Here is a 26,693-nt window from a genome sequence, read left to right on the forward strand (position 1 = left end):
CCTAATTGTATTAATATTTTAAATCGTTTGATTTTTTGTGTTTTTTAATTGGTTGATGATTGATTCTATCAACTAATTTGTCGATTGTTTGATTGTGTTAACTTGATTCTTTAGATATCGAAAATAAAATAAAGAACATTATGTTAATTTAAGCGTACAGAAACGTTGCTGTTGTTTCAGCAAAGATTTTATTTTCACTTTACCGAGTGCCTAGTAGGTAATTTGCAGATTACCTAGATAATGTGCACGTAATGTGCAGATTACCTAGGTAATTTGAGAAATAGAACAATTTTAGCAACTTTAACGGATCACGCTAGATAATCTGCAGATTAACGAGTTTCCGAGCTTTAGCGGTAACACATACATACTGTATATATAAGACTTTTAAAATTCATATACTTTTAATTCAAAAGATTGCATAAAAGAAAGTTGCAGAATTATTATAATTTGACGAAACATTTACATCATTCATCTGGAAACATTCTAACCCGCAATCTTAATATTCAGTCTCTCTCTCTCTTTTTTTTTCTTTTTTTTTAATTTTTTTACAGGATCATAGTATACATAAGGCGACGATTTTCCGCTAATTTTTCGCGTAATTACCGTTTTTCAATTTGACGATTCTGAAAAATCCTGTGATGTCTTTTCTACACGTCAAATTTCATCTTCATATGTTGTTTGGTTTACAAGACGTTTTGTTTGCAAAACAATGTCCTTGACCTGGCTTCAGTACGGAACTCTTGAAATTTGCAATAGCATGGACTAATGTGAAACGAGTTCGGATGGAAATAAATGATGAGAAGGGTGTTTCTCAGAAAGACCAGAAAATGCTTTTTCTGTAATTTTCGGCCACGAAAGCACTTAAATTGTTGACGGTCATAGCGTCCCAGGCTATTTTATGAAGATAAGCGTTCAAGGTCGTTGCGACCGCCATGCCATTACATCATGCAGAACTGATAAACGTGCATAGCGCCGTGACCACCTCTTGCGGAAATTGTGAAAAGCCTCACTTTGCAGCGATTTTTCGCTGCGTATTGCATGCGGCAAATTTCCGAAACGGTTTTTTGAAAGCCTGTGACAACGGAATTTTTTTCGACCGAAATTTTTACACATGGATAGCATGTAACATGCGGATATCATGAAAACATAACTAAGTCAATTTGGTAAAAAATATCTGCGAAAAAACTAGTAGGCGCGGGAAAATCGTCGCTATATGATCGTGGGCTAGTAACTGTTTTTCCCCCCATAAATATGTGCAAAATGATTTAAAAATGGTCAAATTTAACGTATTACAAACAAAACCTCAATCATGTAATTTTCTGACAGTAACATCTGAAACCTATTAAGCTATTCTATTATTATTTTTATTGAGCAGCAATTTGAAAAAACTGTAGACTTAAAATTCCCACTATCGTTTGTCTGTCCGTCTTTCCTTAATTAATCTCGAGAACGGAATTAGATAAAAGACCAGATATACACACCTTAAGGGCAGGTGGCTCCGATTAACTATATATTCCGATGTAAATCGGAAGTCATGTTATTTCAATTCAAAAATTTTTTCCTGAAAGGTGTTAGATGACCGGCACGACACTACTAATTTGAGGTAGAGAGTACTGTATACATTTTAAATTAAATAAATTAAAAATTGCAGCTCCACACTGTGACGTCACAATAAATGCTCATTTTCTGATATTTTCTGCGTATTACTGTATAAATCAAGATAAAACTGTCATTTAACAGTTTGCTTGCATAATCTATCATGTAAGAAACATTCTCCAAATCTTTTATTTGTTTTTCCATGTGCAAAAGTATATTGATAAAACGAATTCGTATTTTTTAACCTTAAACATTTTTCCATTAATTTTACTGTCACTAATTCTTCAAGTTAGTCATGTAATAGCCCATCAGACTACAAAAGATATTCAATTACTTTTTGGAGCCCATGTTTATTGCATTAAATAGAAATCTAATTTATGTATGGTACAGTATAGTGCTTCATCACTTTGAATAATTTGAAATCAGTTATTCAGTTTTTTCATGAACATACACTATTTTAATTCAAAACTTTAATTACATATAATAAATCATTATAAAAAAATTATTATTATATGCAAATATTTTCCATAGGAAAAATTTTTCACTGGTGTTTTGGCACAGATTATAAATCTTAGTTGTCAAATTTAAATTATATACAAAATATTATTTAGTTTTTAACAAATAAAGTTGTTAAACTTTTTACAGGTGTTTTGTATCCATTTTTAAAATGAACAATTTTTCTTCCTGAAAGAAAATACATAAACTATTTATTTTCTTATTTATTCTGATTTTATAATGAATTTTAATAAATATATTATTTAATTAATTAAACTATCTATTTTTTATTTTGCATATTCAACTATCAAATAATTATAAAAAATAAAATCTCTCTTTAAATGACATTTGTCATTATTTCTTTTCAATTCTAGAATATTAACTTTATGTTATTATGTTGGTGGTATAAATGTGACATTCAACTGACACTAGTGTCATGCTATCTTACCAAAGTCAAAGTTTTTCTACAAAAACTGTTACATATGTGTGCTTCTGATACATTATCCACACTAGTCAAAAAAAATTAGGGAAAGAAACATATTGTATAGAAAATTATTTACAATAAATTCTGAATGTCAGATGTTATTGTAATGTAAGATACAGTAAATATGTGAAAAAATATACCTTTTAACCAATTGTTGTCGTGTTTTTATTTATTTCTATTTCTTGATATACACTGCAATGTGGATAAGAGATGCTGAAATCCTATCTTTCATAGCACTGAAGAGGGAATGAAAGTATACATCTTTCTGAAATGCATATGTAACAGAAAATTAAGCAAATAAAGTCATCATCATGGAAACCTTTGGATATTAGAAATGCTGTTTTGAAATTCTCAAACACACCTGAAAGTTTATGGAGAAAAGAAAGAGAATTTCAACACCCCTTATCCACATTGAAAACTTATATTTAGTGGTGCCTTATGTATATACAGTGACATTGTTAACCCAGCATTGTTGGGACTGATGCAGTGCCAGGTTATCAAATATGCAGGTTTATCAGACAATAGAAGTTTTTCTGGTATTTTTCAATACCCTGGACACAATTTTACACATCTTTGCATGTAAAACCATACAAATCTGCCTTTTATGATTGTTTAGCATGCCATTTCAATTTTTCCAGGCTATTCCTACCCTTGATTGGCTTGAAAGAAGAACACACTACAGATATCCCTTGATTAAAGCAATTAATGATCCCTTCATGCATTAATCAAATATCATGGTACTACCTTGGGCTTGACTGAACAATCACAACCCACTAGAACAAATTTTCAGTTAATGATAAATATTTTTCTTTTAATTTTGTATCAGTAAAAAAGTTTTCTGTGATAAAAATGTGTAACTAATTTAAAAATAAAATGAAATTTTAGATCTGCCTACCTTCCATCAGATAAATTATACTCTAGCCACTTTGTGTTCTGCATGCATTAAGTGAAAACAAAAAAATTATCATGATGATACTAAGATTTGTTGCAAGTTCATGAATTGTTATTTGTCAATTTTTAACAATTTCTTTTTATCAACATCTTTAGGGCAGCCCGTGCATTTTGTATCCTTTAGTTCAAAACTTCTTGAACGAAAGTTTCAAAATCACATTTGACACATCCAACATTTAGGAGCATCTTCCCCATACACAGTATTTTTTCTGTTCATACAGTGTTATACCTGTAGCACTTTGCAGCTATTTTTTTTTTTTGTTTATTATTTCATTTGTGTCCCTATCGTCTCCCATTATTATACATGTCCCCCTCCAATTCCTTCCTCCATACCATCAGTTCTCAGCTGACAGAGTAGAAGGTATGGCCATTGGCCAAAGGGTTGGTCATGTGGGACAATGTAGTTTCTTCTGGAGGGGACATAAATACAGTGTGAGTTTACATGAGAGGCACTTTTTCAGTTTTCAGCTTTCAATTTTTTTGCTATTGGATGACATGGTGGATAGCAAGAGTTCCTTGTTTTACGACGACCTCCGTTGCCCCTGTTGAGACAGGGGCAACGGAGGTCGTCGTAAAACAAGGAAGTGCGAGCAACAGTCAACCTGAAAGGAAGGAGAGGTCAGGAATGGCAACCATACTAGAAAACAGGAAATAACAACACCATTTAAGAATCCATCTGCATTCAAGTGAAATATGAATGAAGGAAGAAAGGAGCAACAAAAAGGAATGAATGACTAATTGTAGGGTCGTCAAAACCTATGATTTTTTTTCATTATATTATATTTATAATTATATTTATTATTATATCATTATATAATTATCATTATATTATTATATTATTTCATTATACTATATTTTTTTATTTGCTTTTGTTTCTTTGCACTAGTATTTTGTATTCTTGTTGGGTATCGAAGGAGCTTTGTGCATTGGAGGAAGGATAGGAGAAGGTAAAAATGAAAGCAAGTCTTGTAATGGGACTGGAATTCATGACGTATATGTATAACCTATATTAAGTGTCTTTAGTGTTACAAATAAACTTTTGTTATTACACCACATGCCTTTATGCTGACTAATCATTCTTCTGTGATCTTCTGTGATTTTATTTTTTTGTTTGTCCAACCCCGCAGCCATCACATGCTATGGGAGTTACTACATATCCTTTACAAAACTTGAAAAACATATGTAATATGTCTGATATGCATTTTATCTGCAGACATTTCAATTTGATTTTATGCAAACAAAACTGTAAGTTTTAAAATAAGCTTCTAAGCAAAGAATACAATATCACATTACTGCTAATGTGTTAAATTTTATAACTATTGAAATTAAACTATAAATATCTATATAAGAAATCACTATTGGCATGAAAATAGTAAATTTGCTAACACCTTATTTGCTGAGAAAAACATATATGCTAAGTAAGGATGGCTGTTAAAGTCACGTTAATTAAAACTTCTGCCATACATAAAGGATTTGTTGCAATTAATTTTGCATGTTAAGCAAGGGATATCTGTATTCTTACTTTGCGCTTTGTACATTTTTATTTCATATAAATACAGACATATTTTAATAATCAAAACACATGAACAGTAATGTACAGTACTGTTGATGGTATTGACAAAGGCTATTAAATCTGGAACTGTCTTCCAAAAACTAATAATGTCATCGATATACCTCCTGTCTTTCAATTTAATGGTATAATCTACTGTCAGGGATAGGGGGTCCCGATGGGTAGCCCAATATTGGGAGATCTATGTGAGATGGTGGTCCGACAATTAGAGAGAAAAGTTCTCCCCCAATTCCTCTCCGACATTCCTCTTTACAGGAGGTATATCAATGACATTATTATTTTTTGGAACACAGTTTCAGATTAACAACCTTTGTCAATATCATCAATAACAATCCTTCCAGGATCAACTGAAAGGATTGTTATTGATCTAGCCCCTCGGAGGTGCAATTCTTAGACATCAATATTACTGTTAATGGGTTGGATATCCATACCTTAGTATTTTGCAAACCAGGTTCAATGTCTTCTTACATCCTAGTGGGGTCGTGAACCTAATTGTTACAAGATTGCAACCTAAAAAACATTAATTAAGAGGGCTTTCATCCATTCTTCTACCCCCATGCTCTTGATGCTGAATTAGCACTAATAGAAGAGTTAGCCATTTCCCATGGTTAATCAAAAGTTGTACATCAGCTGATTGACCTATACCACTGGATCCATCCAAGATCCACACAGTGGGTCAACACATCAGTAACCGACCAAGCTGGGGAGGTGGAATGTGTCTCTGTTATCTTTAATGCCTACTTAAGTTCATTGTATGCAAAAATTGCCAAGAGGCGTGATGTTTGTATAGCATTCAGGAGGTGCCCATCTATTTTCAACATACTTCATAATAGAAAGGACCCTCCCAACCCCACCAGACTTCCTGGTGTATTTAGTGTCCCTATCAGGGACATCAAATGCATTAGAGACTTTATGTATATTGGGTCCACTAAGTGTTCTATGAGAACCAGAATGCAAGAATATATCTCAGACATGCAACATGCTACAACTTCCACAGCCCTCTCTACCTATATGGCCAATCTGATAATTGTGGCGGACTACATATGAGCCAAACTCCTCCTCACTACATCCCACATGGAGCACTTCAGATGGTTGGAAGCCTTAGGAATTTTTAAAGCTAATTTTACATCATCTTGTATAAATTTTAAGAAAATGATCTTGTCAATAGTCTGGCAGGGTCTACTTGACATGATGGTATAGTCATTGGTTGAATCTTCGTTATGCCCAGGACAACCAGTTATACGGCCTTAAATTTTTATACTCATAGTTCAAATTGTGGTTCAAATTTACACTTCTTTCAAAAACTTTTAAGCTCTGAACAACGTTCCATCTGGTAACCATTATAACACCTGAAGAAGAACTCAGAAGGAGTTAAGAAAACATTTGCCTTGAGAAAGTTTGTTTTCTTCAGACCAGTTATTGGTTTTGTGTTCATTATTACATATTTTCTGGTGTGGTGTGTTGCGACGTAAACCTAACATATTTATTTCATTTTGTGTTGTTTAAAACAAGAGAAAGATTGAAATATTACAGTTTTAACATATTGTTTTATTTTTTTGGTATATTTTCTAGCACAGGGATCGGCAACCTGTGGCACATGGGACAATTTTCAGTGGGACTCTGACTGAATACAAATGTAATAAAAATTGAATTTTAATTATTAATTTTTGTATTCCTTTATAACCAGATAAAGTTTGATACTATATATAATAAAATTGATAGAATCATATTGGCACCCAAAATAACTCTATAACTTAGGTTTGGCACAACACTGTTCAAAGGTTGCTGACCCATTCTAGCATAAGTAGCACAATATTGCCCTTCAATAAGTAGCATAATACTTTATAACATAACAACTCCTTTCAGTCACTCTTTTTTTGCCCTTCAACTTCCTTTGATAAGTAAATTTGCTTTGATTTAAAAAATGCTTTCATTTGTTCTACAGGTATTTCCTCTTCTTGGATATCTACGTCACTAATGTTCAATATCCATCAGTGGACACATGCTCAAGTTAGCAAAAATTGTCTATGGAACCTTGTGCCCATCTATGAGCATTTCCAAAAATATACTTTTTCCACAAACACATAAACATTAAAATAATGAGAGAAAAATACATTAGTCATGATTGAAAACTAAGAAAAAAGTTTGATTCCAGGTTCACATGTATAATGTTTTATTGTGTGGTGCTCAACATGTTAACACTAAGTGTTTGATCTAAAGATGAGATATGAAATATCTGAAAAAGTTCATCAAAATAAATACATTTGACTTAAACTGTATAGCAATATTTTTATTTAAATGAAAGATGGAGTTGACTGATTTAAGGAAAACATTTGTATGTTTAAATGGCATTACCAATTATATCTTTGTAATAAAAATAAATAATGTTTGGAATGGCTATGAAATTATTAAATATCAATAAATACAAAGGAACCTCAGTATACAACCTTAATCCGTTCCTGATGTTTGGACTTATACCGAATTGGACTTATAGCAAACCAACCTTTCCCATAAGAAGTAATGTAAAAATGATTAATCTGTTCTCATGTAAAAAAAAATGGCTGGCTTTAAACATCTCGCTTTCCTGGCTAGTTCCTGCTTAATTTTCCATGAGATCAGCATGTATCTTTTTAGCTTTCTTGCAAATAATTGCTTCCGATACTCTGTCTCCAGCACATTGTTTTTCAGTTATCCAAAGCAAAAGCAATTTCTCAACATGAGTCTTCAATCTCTGTTTAGAAATTGATTTAACTCTTTTCACAATGTTAGCAGATTTAATAACGTCTTTATTTTTCACGACTGTCAATATTGTCATTCTCGGAATACAGTATGCAACAGTTAAAATCTCAAACAAGCGTGCCACCTTTGTATTTTTCAACAATCTCTTTTATCAGTTTCATTCAGTTTCTAGTCATTTTTTTAGTTTTCTGTTTCTTTTCATTTGCCTTCTTGCAATTCATGATTAATTAAAATAATAAAATTTTACTTACAAATTAAAATCAGAAGAAATTTAACAAAGTTATAAACCGTTGCACCGCAAATGTCTAGTCTTGTCTAGTGCACTGATAATGCTACTTGTTCATAGATGGTGCGTATAATTGAATTAAGTCGTATACCGAGCAAAATTTGTTTCGTCCAAACAGGACATATTCTAAAGCAGATGTATACCGAGGTATCACTGTATAAATTTATTATTAGGTTACATACCACTCCAAGTTGTGTCATTTGTTAAAACAAATGCTTTACATTCTGGATCTCCAGAACATATTTTTGCTGCTTCTTCAGTATCAAATACAGAAAGAGTGCAACCATGTCCAGATAATGTTAGTTGGCAATGATAATCAAATAATCCTGGTAAATCACTATTGTTATAAATCCTGTAATCTAATTTGACATTATTAATAATAAAACAATATATTAATATATAATCATTAATATGTTAATATATGTACTGTATATTTTTCTATCAATACTTACTTTTTAAAGCATTTTTTTCTGATAAAGTATTTCTGTAAAAACCATTAATAAAAAGATATACTACTTCTTCAGTTTTCTGTAGAAGTTTCTCTGAATCCCAAGAACCTTTACTATAAGCATCTACAATTTTATCAACAAATGGTTGTAACTTTCCAGGAACACCATGTGGAAGAATAAAACTCATGAAATGCCTTCCAGCATGTATTATATTTTGTTTCTCATTGAGACCAGAGCAAATACCTGTAATATATTTATTTTACATTACTTAAAAATTTACTTTAATTATTTAATTATATAATTCAATTAGTTCCAAAGTTTATTTAAGGTGATATTATTTTTTGCACTTGAATATCTGAAAACTGATAAACAAATTTCATGTATTGTACATTTTTATAAACAAAATAAATTTAAGCTTTCCACAATCAGAATATAATTGTAAAAAATTTAACTCCTAGATATTATTAATTAATGATGCATTGTTTCAAAAAATTTAAACAAAGATTATGTTTGAGCTACCAATGTAAATAAAATAAAAGATTTATCTCAAAATCATATGCCTCAAATTCTGAGATAACATAGTATTATTGGTAGTCACAGGTAGTTAAAATACCTGTATGTGAGTACAGTAAAGTCCCGTACAACGCGCAAATAAAGCAAGCAACACCCCTGAATTTTGTCAATCGGAGGTATACTTTTTTTTTTTCAACTTATAGTCCAAGGTATTAACTTTCATAAATCATGTGATAATGCAGGTTTTGATAACGTGATTTCCTATAATGTGTAACGAATCCCCCACGTTATATGGGACTCTACTGTATAGTGCATTATTTATTAAATATTCTGATTAAACATTTAGTAATATTAATAAACTAGCAGGTAAGCTTGGTACTGTCCAGGAAAAAAATAAGTACAAACATTCAGATTATTAAATTATTTCATATTTATCTTAAATTAATCTAAAATTTATGTCATAGCAGTTCAAACTTCTGTAAAAGCTATATGCTAAGATTTAAACTGCATATATAAAATCTTTTAACATACTTTTTAAAAAATTATAATTCAAAATATCACTCTGTTTAAGATTACATTTTGAAATCTCAAAATAACTTGCTTGTGGTTAAAAACTTTTCAAGTAAACAACTTTAATGCCAAAGGGCAGTGTAATTTATTCTTATTCTAAGTTTGGTTTTGTTAGTGAGTGTATTTTATGTAAATATGTTCAAATTTAGCTTACCTTTTTGACATGGTACAGTCAATGTTAAATTTTGTTGAGTAAAATAACTTGTGCAATTTTTCTTTGATGAACATTTTGGATCGCCAATAATTATGTCATCTACATCAGATAATTTGAGTTTTCCTCTCACTAAAACAAACTGTTGTCGTCTGAAATCTGACATGAGCAGAGAGCCTAAAGAAGAATGAGCAAGATGATATAATAGGTGTGCCATGCCCAAAGAAACCTAAAAAAATTAATGAATGTAAAATTATTGTTTTTATAATTTATTTATATTTAAACTTATTATTAAGTAAACAAATACAAAAGATGTAAGAATGATGTAAGAATTTTTCAGACTAATTAAGAACATTACAATTGAATCATATCTTTTAATTACACTAATCTTTTAAAACAGAATTCTTCATAAATAAATAAAAAAAATCAATAAAAAAGTTTAATATTCTTAAAATAATTTATTTCTGGTTAGTTAAAATTTGTTTTTAATATAATAACTTAATATAAAGATAATATAATTCCATTATGAGTAAGCATAAAATTGCCTTAGAGAATGTATCACACAGGAACTCGACTAAGACAGAAACACAGGCTTTTATTGGTTTCTGAGGATATGCATTTCAGACAACATGTCCCTCATCAGTCCCTTTTTAAATTCCACAGTAATCTGGTTACAATATGAATTTGGTTAAAACATTATTAAAAATAAATTTATAAAGTTACAATGAATGTAAAATTACCTTGATAACAGAAATTACATATAAGCTATAGAAAATTGTGACAACTGGATCAAACTCAACTTTCACACACAAATAATTTAAAAAATAATAATAACCTAGCCATTGTACTGTACCTGCAGACAAAACAAAACAAATATTTATAATGAACCTAGAAATATATAAAGAAGTAAAATCAAATTTAATTGAGGCGGAGCATTAGAGAAGTCTCTTCTATGTGGCTTACAGAATTGTGTTTGTTCTCAAAATCTATGAATATTTGATCAATTTTGATTAAACTTTGCCATTTTCCATTAATTGCAATGAGTAATCCAAAAATATAATAAAAAATGAGAGTCAATGACTTTATGTACCTCTGTGTATCATTTTTGATACACAGAACATAAAACCAACATCAGCACTAACAAGTAAGAAAAGAATTTACTAATGTTTTTGTCTATATAAAAATAGACATCATCAGGTAAAAACGATATCTGTCGAGCACTTAAAGAGGGAGTCGCTATTAATTTCAAGGAAACAGACACACTGTCTACAGCATGGTACACTATTTTTGAATTAGATTCTGCTGATACAAATTCACATTAAGGATAACTTAAATGATATTTGTTATAAAATAAAATAAAAAATGATTCAAAAGTCCAGCATAATTCTTTAATAACATAAGAACGTTTTCATATGCATTAAGTGTCCATCATCAGTTATTTCTCTAAAATTGAGCGAGAAATTCAAAAAATTACGCAAACGAATTTTGTTTGTATGTTGGTCTTCAAAGCCACAGAAGGATTCACAGCATATTTGAAGGCCAAACATACAAACAAAATAGGGGAGTTCCTATGGAAAGTCCAATTTCAGGGCTCATATGCAAACTGGTGGTTAGAAAAATTGAAGATAAAGTTGTGCATAGCTTCAGGAATAATATTGTTTACTACAAGAGATATGTAGATGATATCTTTATACTATGGAAAAATAATAGAGGAATTAGTAACTTCATAGAAAGAACCAATGACAACGAAGACCTAAATCTGAAGCTAGAGCAGAAAAGTTCCATAGTTATACATTTCTTAGACAATACAGTAGAGCGTCGTTTATCCGAAAGTTGGTTATTTGAAACGTCAGTTATCTGAAAGCATTCCAGTTGGCAAATTTAAATTTTCGCTAGTGCTGTGGCGCTGCAATCTTTGGCTATATCTTGGGCTACTCCAATATTTTTTTTGTTAGTGTGTGTGTTTTAGCTGGCAGCACTGGCACTTTTGTGTGGTGTTTTTCTGAGGACTGTGTGTCGTGCTGAATTGAAAGTTTTTGATACTAGATCATCTTTTAAAGTATATATTTTTGGTTTTTATATTTTTCAATATATTTATTTTGTTTGTAAGAAATAAAAAAATAATTGTTAACGATACAATAGACACGATTATTATTTTAAAAGGTATACGTTAGGCTTAACATCGACAAAAATTCAATGCGAAGTGACACGCAACGGAGAAAAATTTCAACACAGGATAGGTTAATATATTTTTTCATACATAATCGGTTATTCGAAAAATAAGTTATCCGAACAACCTCAGTCCGCAATTGATTCGGATAAACGACACTCTACAGTAATATCATCTTTAAGAATGGGCATTTATCCACCAATGTGTTTACCAAACCAACACATAGCCCACTCTATATCCACTTGATCAATGATCCTTTTTGTTATAAATTGGCAGCATTTCGTGCCTTAGAAGGGCTTTTTTATATTGCGGCAATGTTATGGACAGAGACAAAGAAATCTACAGGATTATGCTGATAGCAGAAACCTTAGGTTACAGGAGAAACATAATTGCTGGTATTGTTAGAAAATTTGAGATAAATGATAAAAGGGTCTCTAAACAAAGACCTAGTAAATACATAAAGTTCACATACAGCAAAAATGTAAGAAACATCATGAAGAAGATTGCAGACATGAAAAGATCAACATTGACTTTAAAACGAGCTCCAAAATTCTAAGAAATAATAAAGGGGATATTAAGAAGAAAGATAAAGCAGGAGTTTGTAAGATCCCATACGAGAACCAACAGTTAGGATTAAAAAAGGAGTACATAGGAGTTGCAACGAGAAACTTAGGGGTAAAGGTCAGAGAACATAAATATGATGTTAGGAAAAGATCAAACGCAATGGTACTGGCCCATATGGCTCAAGCTCAAGGTTCTGTAGTTGGATGGGAAGAGGCGGAAATTGTCAGACAAATACACTCTCCAACTTTAGTGAAGACTGCCAAAAAATTGGAAATATACAGAAGCAAACTTGATGATAGATGTATAAACGCTAGGGATGTGGAGGGCCTACCCTCAGCATGAAAGTTTGCTATTAAAAAATTTACAAGTAGCTTATGAATTGCGCCTTGATCCACAATCACGTTATGAGAACCTTTATAGTTTTTGTTAACTGTTAGCGGCTTGTACTATTATTTAATTATTGTTGTATGTTATTTATTTTTACACTTTGTATTTTTTACACTTTAATTATTTTACTTGGTTGCTCGGTTGTCGATATTTTTTGAATTTGAATTCTGTTCTATTCTATGTGGTTATTCCATATTCATTGGTTTCAACCTGATGATGATCTATGGAGTAGATCAAAAATGTTCCTTTTTTTAATAAATTCTCCCGGCAACAAATAAGGTGCTAGTTATTTTGATTATGGATTAATCCAAGGTATTGCGAAGCTGTTTGCTAGGTCTGGCATGGGTACGATCCAAACGCAGTTTAAGTTATTTCAGTCCTTGGTTTTTAACTCAGTAAGCTACGCTTCTCCTATATGGTGTCTCTCCAATGTTCAAAAACTGGACACTATCCAAAATAAATTTATACGGAGGCTGTTTTGGTTAGATTATAAAACTCCGGGTTGTATACTGAGATTGGAGATAAACAGATTTAGTCTTATTGCGCTCTTTGTTAAAAGATGTATAAAGTTGTTAATTAAGATAAGAGATGGCGGTGAATTTATGTTTAACCTCCTAAATCAATTATACAAAAATTCCAAAGTTCACTAGTGATAGACAATAAAGTGTATATATATGAGAATAATCTATGCCCAAGATGTCATATGTCGTTTTCTAAATTTCACCTGATTTGTGAATGTGAGAAGAGCCTAGATTTGAGACAGAGATATGATCTTGTAGACTTTAGCAAATGTGAATCGGTGGAAGCTATGTATGGGATGTTCCATCATGCAACACAAAAAAATATTTTCAAATTATATAATTATGTTAAGAAGTTTTTTGATGTTTAATTTTTTGATGTTTAATTAATTGTAATTGTAATAATACTGATGATAAACTTAATGTGTAGTACTCCCTTTGTAACAGGCAGTTAACCTTCTACTAATAAAGTTTGAATTAGTAATTAGTTATTTTGATGAAATTTTTTAGACAACAATCAACTCCGTAATTCACTAACATTCAGCAAATATGTAAAACCATGCGACATTGACAAAGTCATCAACTATTATTCTAATGAACCCATGTATATCAAAATGAATATCTTTAATATGAATGAACCCATGTATATCAAAATGAATATCTTTAATATGTATATTAACACAATTAAATTACACACTATTGATATATAACAACTCAAAAAGAAGTAAAGCATATATCATATTTTTCAATTGAACAATTACCCTAACAAGATAATTAATGGTTGGTTAAGGAAAAACACAAATCAACACACAATAACACAAACATAAAGAATATACAAAAAAATTAGATTACATCCCCAATTTATTTCAGAATATTCAAAAATTAATGACATCATACACAGTCGACCCTCCTATAATGTGGTAGATACGTTCTACTTTATAAGAATTTCGCGTTGTAGGAATCTGTAAATACATGAGCCAATCACAGCCCAGAACATGTGCAGTTTACGGACTACGGCTGTTTGAAAGGTTTTCTTCCATAAAATTAATCAATTCTAGACTAATTTGACTCAACATTTCCAAAACACGTATAATTTTTTGGGAATAATCAATATAAACTATGCTATAAACAAAAAATTGTAGGATTACTTACTGAGTGTGCACTGTTCCACGGTGCAATTGCTTAAGCTTGTTTTTGTTGTGGAGCAGTGCACCAAACGGCGGCCACATTTTCTGATAAGTTATTTTTCTGCGAAAAATTCGTTGAACTTTGGAGACATCATTAATAGAAATAATTTTTATGGCCGTTGAATAAGAAATGTTTTTTTCACAAGAAATGTATAAAATTACAGTGCTGTATTAGACTTATGGTACCTAATTTACATACTGTACAGATGATGATAAACTCAACTTACCCGCCTAAACTCTCTGTAGTGTGTAAGTATTTCAGCTGCTCGTCCACTATTGGTCCAGATTCGACCAATCCTGTCGCGACATGAGTCGACGATGACGTTTTACTGCATTTTACAAGTCTCTATTAGCATCTTTATATGAATATGGTCGCAATTTTTTCGCCGCGATATATGAATCTGCATTATATGAACCCGCATTATAGGGGGTCTACTGTAATGTAATTCTTGATTCAATATTAAACAAAAAATTGAAAAATTAAAAACTAGAGAAAATATCAAGGAAAAACAGATATCTAAACAATAACATAGTATACACTTTCACATGTAACTGCTAACTTAATTATCATTATGTACGGTAAACAGGTAGAGCATTAAAAATTAGAATTAAAGAACACATAAAGGCAGTTAAATATAATTATTCAAACTCCATAGTCTCTACTCATTGTAATCGTGCAAGTTGCGAGGTCTCACTGGACAGTATTAAAATTCTTAAAAAGGAAAAAAGTCATTTAAAGATTTTTAGAATATATAGAAATTATAAAAATTAAAAATAACAGAATGAATTTGAACACTGGCATTGTCATTAGTGAGATCTGGCAACCACTTCTACAACTCTGAAAAGAGTCCATTTGAGATATCCCTCCCTCTCCTGTCTTTCTGTATTATACTGTTGCATTCTAATGATAAGATATTAGTCATACAGGGATTGTTATACCTCATTTTAACTTTTTAACGTGTTTTGATCTTTTAATTTTTACAATTTTAACTGCATTTTCTTATACTCCCTCATTTTATAATTTACAGGTATTTCTTACATTAATTGTTTATTTGTTTACCTGAATTATAATTTTAACAGATTTTATTTCCTTTTTTAGAATATACAAGTCACTTTATACCAACTTTAATTTTTATTGTTTTAATAGAATTTTATCACAACCCCTTTTTTAAAATATAGGTATCCATTTTATTATTAATTTTTACTTAAAACCCGCTTTTCTTTCTTAAATTTTTCATTTATTTATTTATTTTTTAATTTACATTTACTTAGGTATTTTATTATACATTTGATCCAGTTGTCACAATTTTCTATACCATACATGTAATTTCTGTTATCAAGGTAACTGTTTACGTTCATTGAAAATTAAAAAAAACAAAAATTTATGTTTTAACCAAATTCATATTGTAACCAGATTACTGTAGAATTTAAGAAAAGACTGATGAGGAACATGTTGTCCGAAATGCATATCCTCAGAAACAAAAGCCTGTGTTTCTATCTTACTCGTGTTCCTGTGTGATTTGTTCTCTAAGGCAATTTTATGCTTGCTCATAACAACTATAACAAGAACAAAAGGCAATCCAAGAATATAAACTGTTTAATAAACTTAATTTATGATTATTAAAATCAAATGAACAATTTATTTTTAATTAGTAATTATTTAAACACACAATAATGTAAAAATATATAAATTAATTAATTTTTATATTAATACATTATTGTGTATCAATTAATTTTACAGATATCAGCAATACAATAACAAAACATTAGTAAATACTCAATGAAATAAAATTAAGTAAATAAAACTATAATTAGTAAAAATTCTGTGTTTTTTGGCTCTGATATTAAAAAGACATATTAGAACAAATAGAAAATGTGTAATTTAAATATTAATATAATTAGAAATTGTTTACTGATATATCTATTTACACTGTTTCAGACTTTAATCATATCCAAAATAATAAATCCAAACCTTCATCATTGTTTTGTGTAAACTGTTGTTTATTCTAATTATAATGAAGTCATCCACAATTTGAATCTGAATCATCTTTTTTCAACATATAAGAGTTTAAATTTTTTCCAACTTATTTGGGAAAACTTAGAATTAGAATACTCCAATTGGAAAATTTTTCCAATTTATCTTACTGTATTACTATTGTTCAATGCATTTGCAATTAATTTTCAAACTATAAAAAATTTCATTTATGGATAAAATAAGATTTATCAAATAGCCTTTAATCCCCTTTTTATGATATATAGTATAAATATACTTTTTAACACATACATAGTAAATTATTTTAATGAAAGAGTTATCACACACATGAAACTATTAATACCTTATATATACATATATATATATATCCTAAAATGCATTGTGGCCTTATCAGTTAGGTGAACATCTTTTAAATGTAAGGCAAAAAACTTCCCAAAAAATTATTACAAGACTCTCACATTTAAAAAATATCATTAATCAGTAAAATGTTTAAATCATATGCTTAATTGTCAACAGCTTTACAATTGCACAGTGAACATTTTTACAATATATTGTATGACATAGCAGATTATCTAAAACGCCTATTGTTTCACAAATATTGCTGTCAGAGCTTTATGGCTTTATTACTTCTCATACTTCAATGAACCCAAATTACTTCTTTTAGATGATCATTTACAGTATGTTCACCTTTTCCCATTTAGACTGGCATATTGAACTTTAATACTTTCATGAACATATACATTACACCTCAGTACCATAATTATAATTACACCATGCACAAATCTTTTACCTATCATATCCTTGTCAATTATCACCATGCCAAATTAATTTATACTGTTGTGAACCGAGGGGGTTAGAAAGGTGAGCTCCCCCCACTTATCGGCTTCGTTGTCAGGAATGGCGTTGTTAACTGAGTGGGAGGGGTAGTGAGGCCGTGACAAGGTGTCCAGATAACTACACTGGTTACACAATACTAACACATTTAATAAACAAATACGAGATTATGCATATCAAAGGAAATAAACATAAATAACACATGCGTAAATAAAAAGAAAAGGTTCTATTCTGTATCTACGTTCTAACCTAAACTAAAGATCGAGAGAGAAACTTCTTTAAGAGGGACGTGTTGGGGAGAGAGAGACAAAATCTGGGCAAGGGTTTACCTAGTAGGATGCAATCTCTTTGTATAGAGCATTGGTAGGATGCACTGGGATCAGCGGTTTTCCATTGAAGTTCCCTTGGATGGCGATATGGAACGACGGACAGTATGGCAGTATGGAATTGATGTCCCCTGATGTCCGCTCAGCTATGTCTGTAGAGGGTGTACGCTCCGTTGCTCTCCGATTGTAGAGTTCTGCATGGAGATGTTCGCTCGGAGGGGTTCTTCGGCTGTCCGCACGGAGGAGCAAATTCGAACCCTTTTTATACCCAATTAGCATGGGAAATATCTGGGACTTTTTCTGATGTAATTGTCTTTGCAGCTGTCTTTGCAGCGCATGTTGTTTACTTGAATTTGACAGTTCTCCAAATTTATCACCTTCTCCCCCGTCTTAGAAAAATTCATCGCCTTTTTTGGTCATTTACATTGACTTCTCATCGGGTCGCTTGGACTTTATGGGGATCACGGGATTTCGTTTTACCCTCGCTGATGACCTCTTGTAATATCCTCTATACAGCATCATACTTTTGTTGTTGGTAATTGGATATTTATTTAAACATCGCAGTTACCTTATAACCGAGCAATCCCCTGGTGTGAGGGGAGTCCTTCCTCCAACGATGGAAGTCACCTTTGAAGTCACCTTTGATGTGACGCAGTATAGTGTGAAAATTTTCACTTGCGTCCGAATTCTCACACTGTACTTACTATCATCTAGAAGTAATTGGAGCTCATTGAAGTATGAGAAGTAATATCAATATGCAAGCCACTGTGTAAATTATATGTTGGAAGCTTAACATGGTGTGATCAATTGTTGCATGAAATATTTCAATAGGAATATTGCTAATAAGCTATGTTATGCTGGCCTTCAGCTGAAGCAGAGATTATTATATCCCAGGCATGTTTTCTAAAGTAATTTACATAACATTAATCACAGTACTTGTTCTTGAAGCTAATTCTTGAACTAATTTTCGTTTCCCAGAAATCTGTTCTCAATGGTGTGAATAGCATATACGTTTCAGTGACATACATCCATTATAACCTAGCGGTCTCTGAATAGAATCAGTTAACAGTTTAAAATGTATTTTTTAAAAAGGATCAGTTTAACCCCTTCTGAGCCGCGCTCGAGTGTGACTCGAGCAAGTTTTATAGCGTTACGTCGTTAAGGCTACTTTTGAAAAAATTATTTTTTTTGAATTTTTGGAATGTTTTTTAGGTCCCCAAATTTTTTCAGAATTTTTTGCGCACGCGAAAAAATTTTATCGCGATTTTAATGAACCTTTGATAAGGCTCGATTAAGGCTTAATGTTTTTTTAATGGGAGTTTTTTATCAAAATTAATTTATCATTCTAAAGTTGTAGCGCACCGATTTTCCTTCGGTAAAGTTATTTAAAGCTGCTTTCTGATGTCAAAAACGACTTCCGATAGTTTTTTAATTTTTNAAAGTTGTAGCGCACCGATTTTCCTTCGGTAAAGTTATTTAAAGCTGCTTTCTGATGTCAAAAACGACTTCCGATAGTTTTTTAATTTTTTTAATTAATAGATTTTATTATATAGAAGTTTAATTAATTAGGGGGGGTCGGAAATCGCAATAAAAATTATAATTTTTTTAAAATATTTAAAAATATACCGCCAGATTGAAGTCACCCTACTTTAAACCCTTGTCCTCCCGCGATGTCTATGAGAATGTCCCGGGAAATCGGACTCCAGCTGTGTTCAAGGTCACCCAGCTGTGTAAACAATGACTCATCGGTGTTACATTTCACAGACAGGCGAAACAAAGGAAAATAAAATTTAAAGCTTTTTCTTCAAAATTAACGCATTTCTTTCGTGTTTTTTCAGTTTTAAGTATTTTTTATGCTTAATTAAAAATCCTAAAAAAAATGGGCGGCTTAAAAGGGGTTAATTATAACCAATCTATAGAAATCACATGGGATGCAAAAAACAATTGCTCTAGATTCAGTTAGTCTAAGCACACAAACATAGAAACCTACATATAGCATACTTAGATTATAGGAAAGCATTTGACATCTATCTCATGGTTATTGCATACACTATAGAAAATACATCTTTAATAAACATTTTATATAAGACACATTTTACACATGCAACTTACTCTTAAACGATCTTCCCAAGACATCTGTAATAAGCTTATAATATCAATTGGTTGTCCTAGTTCAGTAATGACTGATACAGAACTGCTTTGAGCTCCATTATAATCTATTACAGGCACACAATATCCTAACATCTAAAAGAAAAAATTATTAATTACAACATTCAAAGACTAATTATTATTTATTGTAAAAATGTTAATAATTAACACAGTAAAATTTGCTTAATGTAATTACTTTAGGACTTAACTAGTAAAAATAACAGACTAATAACACTAACCAGAAAAAGTAAATAAAACTATAATTAGTAAAAATTCTGTGTTTTTTGGCTAACATTAAAAAGGATGAATTGAAACAATTAAAAATTAAATTGAATATTTATTAAATATAATTATATTATTACTTAATATGTAATTCATCCAGTATTGTTTGCCTGCTACAGCTGAGATATAATTGAAGTAAAAATTGTAAGCAATTCAAACTACAGTCGTGTGCACTAGTGGCAATTAAAATGATTAATGTTTAAACACTTCTAATACTGTTTGTTGTACTGTTCTAATTTGTTTTTTATACTTAACTGTTAAAGCCCACAAGATGCATCACCTCGTGTAGCGTTCCTTTCGACAGTATGCAACCAACTACGGCAATTTACACAATATATGAAATATTGTGCATTTCAAGGAATCAAAATTCCTTAAAATGCACGATACTACCATTTTATCAAAATAAAAAGTGAAAAAAAAAAAAAAAAAAAAACGAAACTTTTTAAAAAGAGCAAAACAACAACTATTCAAACTTTCAAATTTAACAAAATTATTTTTCTAGAATAGTACAAATAACTAACTTGTAAGAATATAAAAAACAACTCTCTCAAAAACTAGAACAGTTGATTAAAAATACTTCATGCCATTTATACTTATTCCAGCGCACAAAATTTAACAAATGCACAAACATTTTCAACCACTTTAAGAGGTCTTCATCAGGCAAGAGCCATTTTGTACATCGAACAAGATACAAAATATTTAAAAATGGAACATTCCATATGTGCAAATAATAAAGTTTACAAATTATTACATAATTTTTAAACTGCATCATTGCACATATTGAATGTTCCATTTTTAAGTATTTTATATCTTGTTTGATGTATAGAAAATGGCTCTCTTGCCTGATGAAGGTCACTTAAAGTGGTTGAAAACATTATTTTGTGCATTCATTAAATTTTGTGCACTGAAGTATAAGTGGTGTAAAGTGTTTTTAATATAAAAAAAAAGCCAGCAACAAGTTGCTTAACTTTCCTGGCAACATTTGGTGGCATCATCTGTTATCATATTTTATTAAAAAACTTTTTATGTTCTTAACTATTATAAAATAGTAAAAAACTTAATTTTGAGGGTAAGGATGGGTTTTATAAAAAATGTAAATGCCAATAACTAGCAAAATCATCACAAAGTCCAGCCTTACTGGAGATACACATGACCCTCATTATCTCTCCACCCCTTCGACCTTTAATCATCAAAATTTAATAGCATCAATCACCTTAACAAACAAACCTCCCTGCTAAATTTCAGATATTTTTGACAAAAAGCACAGGGGCCGTATTCTGGTCACTGTCTCTGATCTCTCGTCTCTTGCAAGCTGGTCGCTGATTGGCTAATCATTTGGATTAGCCAATCAGTGATCGGCTTGCAAGAGACGAGAGACCAGAGACAGTGACCAGAATATGGCCCCAGGAGTTATTAAGTTTCAAACAGGGTAAACAAAATCGTGCCCTCCCACATACACATCCATACATACATACATACAGAAATTACCCCAAATTTTTTTGCATATCTCAATATTTCAAGGTGTCCTAAGTCCAAAAATGTAAAAATCTGGGTGGGTCATTTTTTTGCCAGATTGCCATACTTTCTCTTTGTATAATAGCCAGGAAAGTAAAAAATGTATGTCAGATTCAAAATAGCATATCATTGAAAAATTTAGCATTAAATATTATTTGACAATTAGCAAAATTTTTATAAATAGTACAAAGAATTAATTCAGTTATAAATTTTCGTCTATAAACAAGCATTCACTATTATCAGGACTTATTATACTGGCTTAACAGACAATACAGAGTTTCACAGAAAGCAATTTTTATTTAATATACCTGTATATTACAGTAATATACAGGTATATTAAATATTAAATAAAAATTATTTTTTGTGAAACTCTGTATTGTCTGTTAAGCCAGTATAATAAGTCCTGATAATAGTGAATGCTTGTTTATAGACGAAAATTTATAATTTAGTAAGAAAAGGACATTCAGGCATTTTAATTAAATTAATTCAGTTGTTATCATCACATCACATCTACTAATTAACATTCTTTGAATTAAAATTTATAGGAATATATTAATAACTTATTTTGGTACTTTTATTTAGTTGGAAGTTGTTTCATTGGTTGCCATTATTTTAATCATGATTATAAGTACAGGTATACCTCGAGTTATGTCATTCTCAATTATATGTCGTTTGTCAAAAAAAAATATACGGAAAAATAAAAATCAAGTTTAAGTCACATTGTTCTACTTTATATCTGTCCACCACAAATATTGAAAATGTAATATCACTAGAAAAGTGTTAAAAGCACATAAAATCATATTAAAATATGTTTACAGTAAATGTTAATATAATCATCATAAATCCTAGAGAATGAAACATGAAAACATCTGTCCCTCTGTGTTGTTGTTGTTTTATTTAACGGTCTTTAAGAGCTCAATATTGGTGTTTTTCACGGTAGTTCTAATATCTACCGTTTGGCGTTGTTGTCAGCGCCACTCAATATTGGTAAATTTAACATAAATTAGTTTATTTTCTACTATCGCAAAATAATTTTAATAACTGTATTTGTTATTTAACCTTACAAAATCATTTTATTTTATAATGTCTTAGAGCAAACCACATTCACAAATAAAGAGTCCGCGATGTACTGTAAAACACTGCCAAATTGTAAACATGTACATTTACAAATATGTACATACATGTATTCGTAAATTTAGATTACTTTTTTTCTGTACTATATTAAAAACTAAAATTTATTTGTTTGTAAGCTTAAAATAGATTCTTATTAACCATATATTATTAAAAATTATAAATATTTATAAATAAATACATTTATAAATAAAATACAGAATTGGGAATGGTTATTTGTGGTTTAGCCTAGTGACAAGTAAATTCGACTTACGTCGTTTTTGATTTAAGTTGCCTCTCCTGGAACCAATTACCGACGTAAGGCGAGTTATACCTGTAATCATAAAACTTAACTTCCATTAAAAATTATCTCAATTCCAATTCAACAATATACCAATTTAGTTGTTTCTTTATGCTACATATTAAAATAGACACCCACAACTGCCGTAAATAACTGTGCTATAATTTGGAAATAATAATTATAATTTACAGATGAATTTGACACTACAGGGAGACATTAGGTACCATCTTCTATTAAAATTAATAATTATAATATTTAATTAAATAACTTAGATTAAACTGGAAGAAAAAATCTGCCCAAAGCGGGACTTGAACCCACAACTTCTGCTTACTGTGCAAACTTGCTGCAGTTATGCTATTACCAACCAAAATCCAATGCAATTATACTATGCATCGGGTTTCAGTTAGTGTTTATATTTGTATGTTACACATTGAAAAAACATGTCTTTTCTGCACTTTTATCCACATTGAATGAATGTATTTTCCAACTATTCATATACAGTCGACCCCCCTATAACACTGTTGATTTTTCTGTTTTATATGAATTCCATGTACGAGTCACTTAGATTTTACAAATACGTGTGCCGGGCTGTGAACATCTCACGTATTTGTAAAATCTAAGTGACTCGTACAACATGGAATTCATATAAAATGGAAAAATCAACAGTGTTATAGGAGGGTCAACTGTACTGTATATGCCAACGAGATGCCTCCATTTATTTTGTTATTTTGGATCTTTTCTCACTCTATTAAATTCATTCTATTCTATTAATATTAATTTAAATTCATCATAATATATTTTTTTGTGAAAACATCTGAAATATACCATATTTGTACAGAATACAAAAATATCAGCTTCAGACATTGAAAAATTCCAAAAAGTAATTGAATAATCCATTCTCTACAAGCTGTCCCAGCAACACAAATGCACACATTGAAGACTTATTTGCATATTATGACATAATATTAAAACTGCATGATAAGTTTTTAAAAAACAAATACACTGATTGTAAACAAAAAAAATATATTTAGATACTGTATTATTAAATCAAATTAATCTCAATTCAATCTATGATTTCTATAAAATGTAATTAATTTATTTGTTCACCCATTCAAGCTCACTAACTTGTAAGTTATTTCTCTAAGTGATGCAGCAGCATGCAACACAGCATGATTTTACAAACCACCATGAAACACATCATGTGGGCTTAACAGATAAGCAGCATTTTTAATTTTAAAATTTCATTAATTTTTCCAAATCATTCAATTCAAGAAGCAAATTTTGGAAAGCCATATATTCTAAAGGGTTGATATTGGACTGTGATTTCTTTTGATGTTTTCCTCTTATAGTGATGGCCTATAACCCCAGCTAGATTCCAATGTCTGGCAGTGATAAAATGCATAACAACTTTTGTTATTTGTGCTGTTTTGATATGAATATGGTCTCTGAAAAGAATTATATCTGACAGAGCTACTATTTTTTCATTTAAATTAATTAAAATCTAATTATAATATATCAAAATTCTTAAGTTCAAAAAAAGTATTTTTTACCTCTATGACATTCGGATGAATTAGTTTTTGTAACAGAAAGATCTCTCTCAAAATCTTAGCAGCAGCCAGTTGATAACAGTCTAAAAGGCGCACATTTGAATCCCACTTCAAACATTCTCTCACGTCACGACCATAAACATTAACAGTCTTAATTGCAATGTCTTTATCATATAACTTTGCAGAATAAGAAACTTTAGTCCATCCAGTTGCAATATAAATATGTTCTTTGCTGTTTTCTAAGGACTTACAATCCATCATTTGTTTAGGTTTTGGTAATAATAAATTCATTAAATTTGTTTTATTTGATACGTTAATAAATAATTTCCAATCAGACTGTCCTTTGATAAAATACATTTTTAAAGTTTGAAAATATGGAGAATTATAATCTTTTTCTGGCCATTTGAATTTCTGTTCAAACATTAGATGAATTAAAATAATATTACTTAAAATGAACAAAAGAAAAGTAATTGCAATTAAACTGCAAAATTTCGACCAGGAAGTCACTTTGGAAGACTTCAATCCCATCTTATTATTAATATTTTTTCTTTTTTGATTTCCATTCCACCATATGGTTTCCGATTGTCATCTTCTGTCCATTTTATTTCGGATTTTCCTTCTTGAGTTCAGAGGAAGTGTTTTTATTGTTGTCATGTTAATTAATAAAACTGTCTCTTTTCACCAAAGTTTATAACTGGTTACTTTGATTCAAAATATAGATCGTTTAATAATGAAGCCGCCATCACTATGTTTATTTTGGTTGATAAACTTTCCCCTCACAAGGATTTATCACGCTTTCCATCGCAAACAGAAATTTTAACATCATGTTGCCAGAATTATCGTAGCAAAAAATAATTATAACATTATTATACATGTGTACGATACGGTACTATTTATTATAATAATGTACTTGAATAGTTATAACGATTAATAATTTCCCATCTAATAATGATAATTAATTTTATTATAATTTATAATTATCTATATTTTTGGATTACTTGAAAGATTAATTAAAACACCGGCGCGTTAATGCTCAAAAGCCGGAAAAAATTAAAAAATAAATACTTAAGAAGGCCTTTTTTTCTAGCAACCTCATTATGCATTCGCCCAGGTGGTGATGGAAGGGACTCCGATATATTCGGACGAACCACCCTCCGAAAAATTCCTGGAAATTTTCTAATCTGGATGGCCGGATGGCCGAGCGATCAAGGTGGCAACCTAACGCTCTGGGGGACAGATTCGAATCCGGACTGGTAGATAAATCCCAGGAATTTTTCGGAGGTGGTCCGTCTGGATATGTCAGGCCCCGTCCCTCACCACTCGGCCGCCCCATTGTGGGCGTGACCGAATCCATAATGGGCTTGCTAAAAGAGGCCCTCTTAATGCCCACAGGGTGGAAAGAGTTTTAAAAGAAAGCCATCTCGATTCGCTCCCGGATTGCCTGGAGCGGTAGGCTGCCATCTTAACAGCTCGATCATCCGGTCGTGATCAAATTGTAATGGAAACATCAACCGCTATTGGCCACAATGATACTGAGTTTAATGGAGACTAGATGGCTGAAATTATTTGCGTGTCTGTCATTCTGAGGAAATTACTTTCAGGTCCGATTAGATCCTCAAAAAATTTATGGGTGATTTTATTCAGATAAAATAAAACCCACCCCTTTCTATCTGGCTGGTCATTATGGACCTGGCCAAACCCATGACGGGAATGTTTAAGTCCTTTAAATGTAAATGTAATTATTTTGGATAATAGTTGTTTAAAAACTGTTCAATTCTTAAAAACACGTTGCTTTTTGATAAAATTATTTCTGCATTTTTCTTATTTATAATGCTATACATTTCTAGTCAAGTAAATTTGCTTTTTATCCTTTAAAGTTATTTTCGGCTAAAATCAAGGTTAAAGGAATTACTAACTTTAAAAGGAACAAATTCCAAATTCTAAGACTATTTATTATTATTATTAAAGGTTTTGTCATTCATGAAATGAAGTTTTATATTTATGGAC

General features: G+C 30.7%; 1 protein-coding gene across 2 annotated transcripts; it reads right to left on the minus strand.

Annotated features, from left to right (window-relative positions):
- Positions 1 to 1,760: 1,760 nt before the first annotated feature.
- LOC111621947 (extracellular tyrosine-protein kinase PKDCC-like) lies at positions 1,761 to 25,554 on the minus strand. Of its 2 annotated transcripts, none has more exons than XM_023364207.1 (6): positions 23,113 to 23,596; positions 19,896 to 20,027; positions 9,808 to 10,033; positions 8,574 to 8,813; positions 8,304 to 8,480; positions 1,761 to 2,280 (listed from the first exon to the last, which is right to left on the minus strand). In XM_023364207.1, the coding sequence occupies exons 2-6, from the start codon at positions 20,025 to 20,027 to the stop codon at positions 2,204 to 2,206; spliced, it is 852 nt and encodes a 283-aa protein (XP_023219975.1). In that variant the 5' UTR covers positions 23,113 to 23,596; the 3' UTR covers positions 1,761 to 2,203. The 2 variants fall into 2 exon arrangements, with proteins under 2 accessions (XP_023219975.1, XP_023219974.1); XM_023364206.1 differs by lacking the exon at positions 23,113 to 23,596 and adding an exon at positions 24,690 to 25,554 and having other exon boundaries at positions 1,764 to 2,280.
- Positions 25,555 to 26,693: the final 1,139 nt, after the last annotated feature.

This window comes from Centruroides sculpturatus, unplaced genomic scaffold (genome assembly GCF_000671375.1).
Source record: "Centruroides sculpturatus isolate CEXI.00-Female unplaced genomic scaffold, Cexi_2.0 scaffold31, whole genome shotgun sequence".
In the NCBI taxonomy this organism is placed as follows: Eukaryota; Metazoa; Arthropoda; class Arachnida; order Scorpiones; family Buthidae; genus Centruroides; species Centruroides sculpturatus.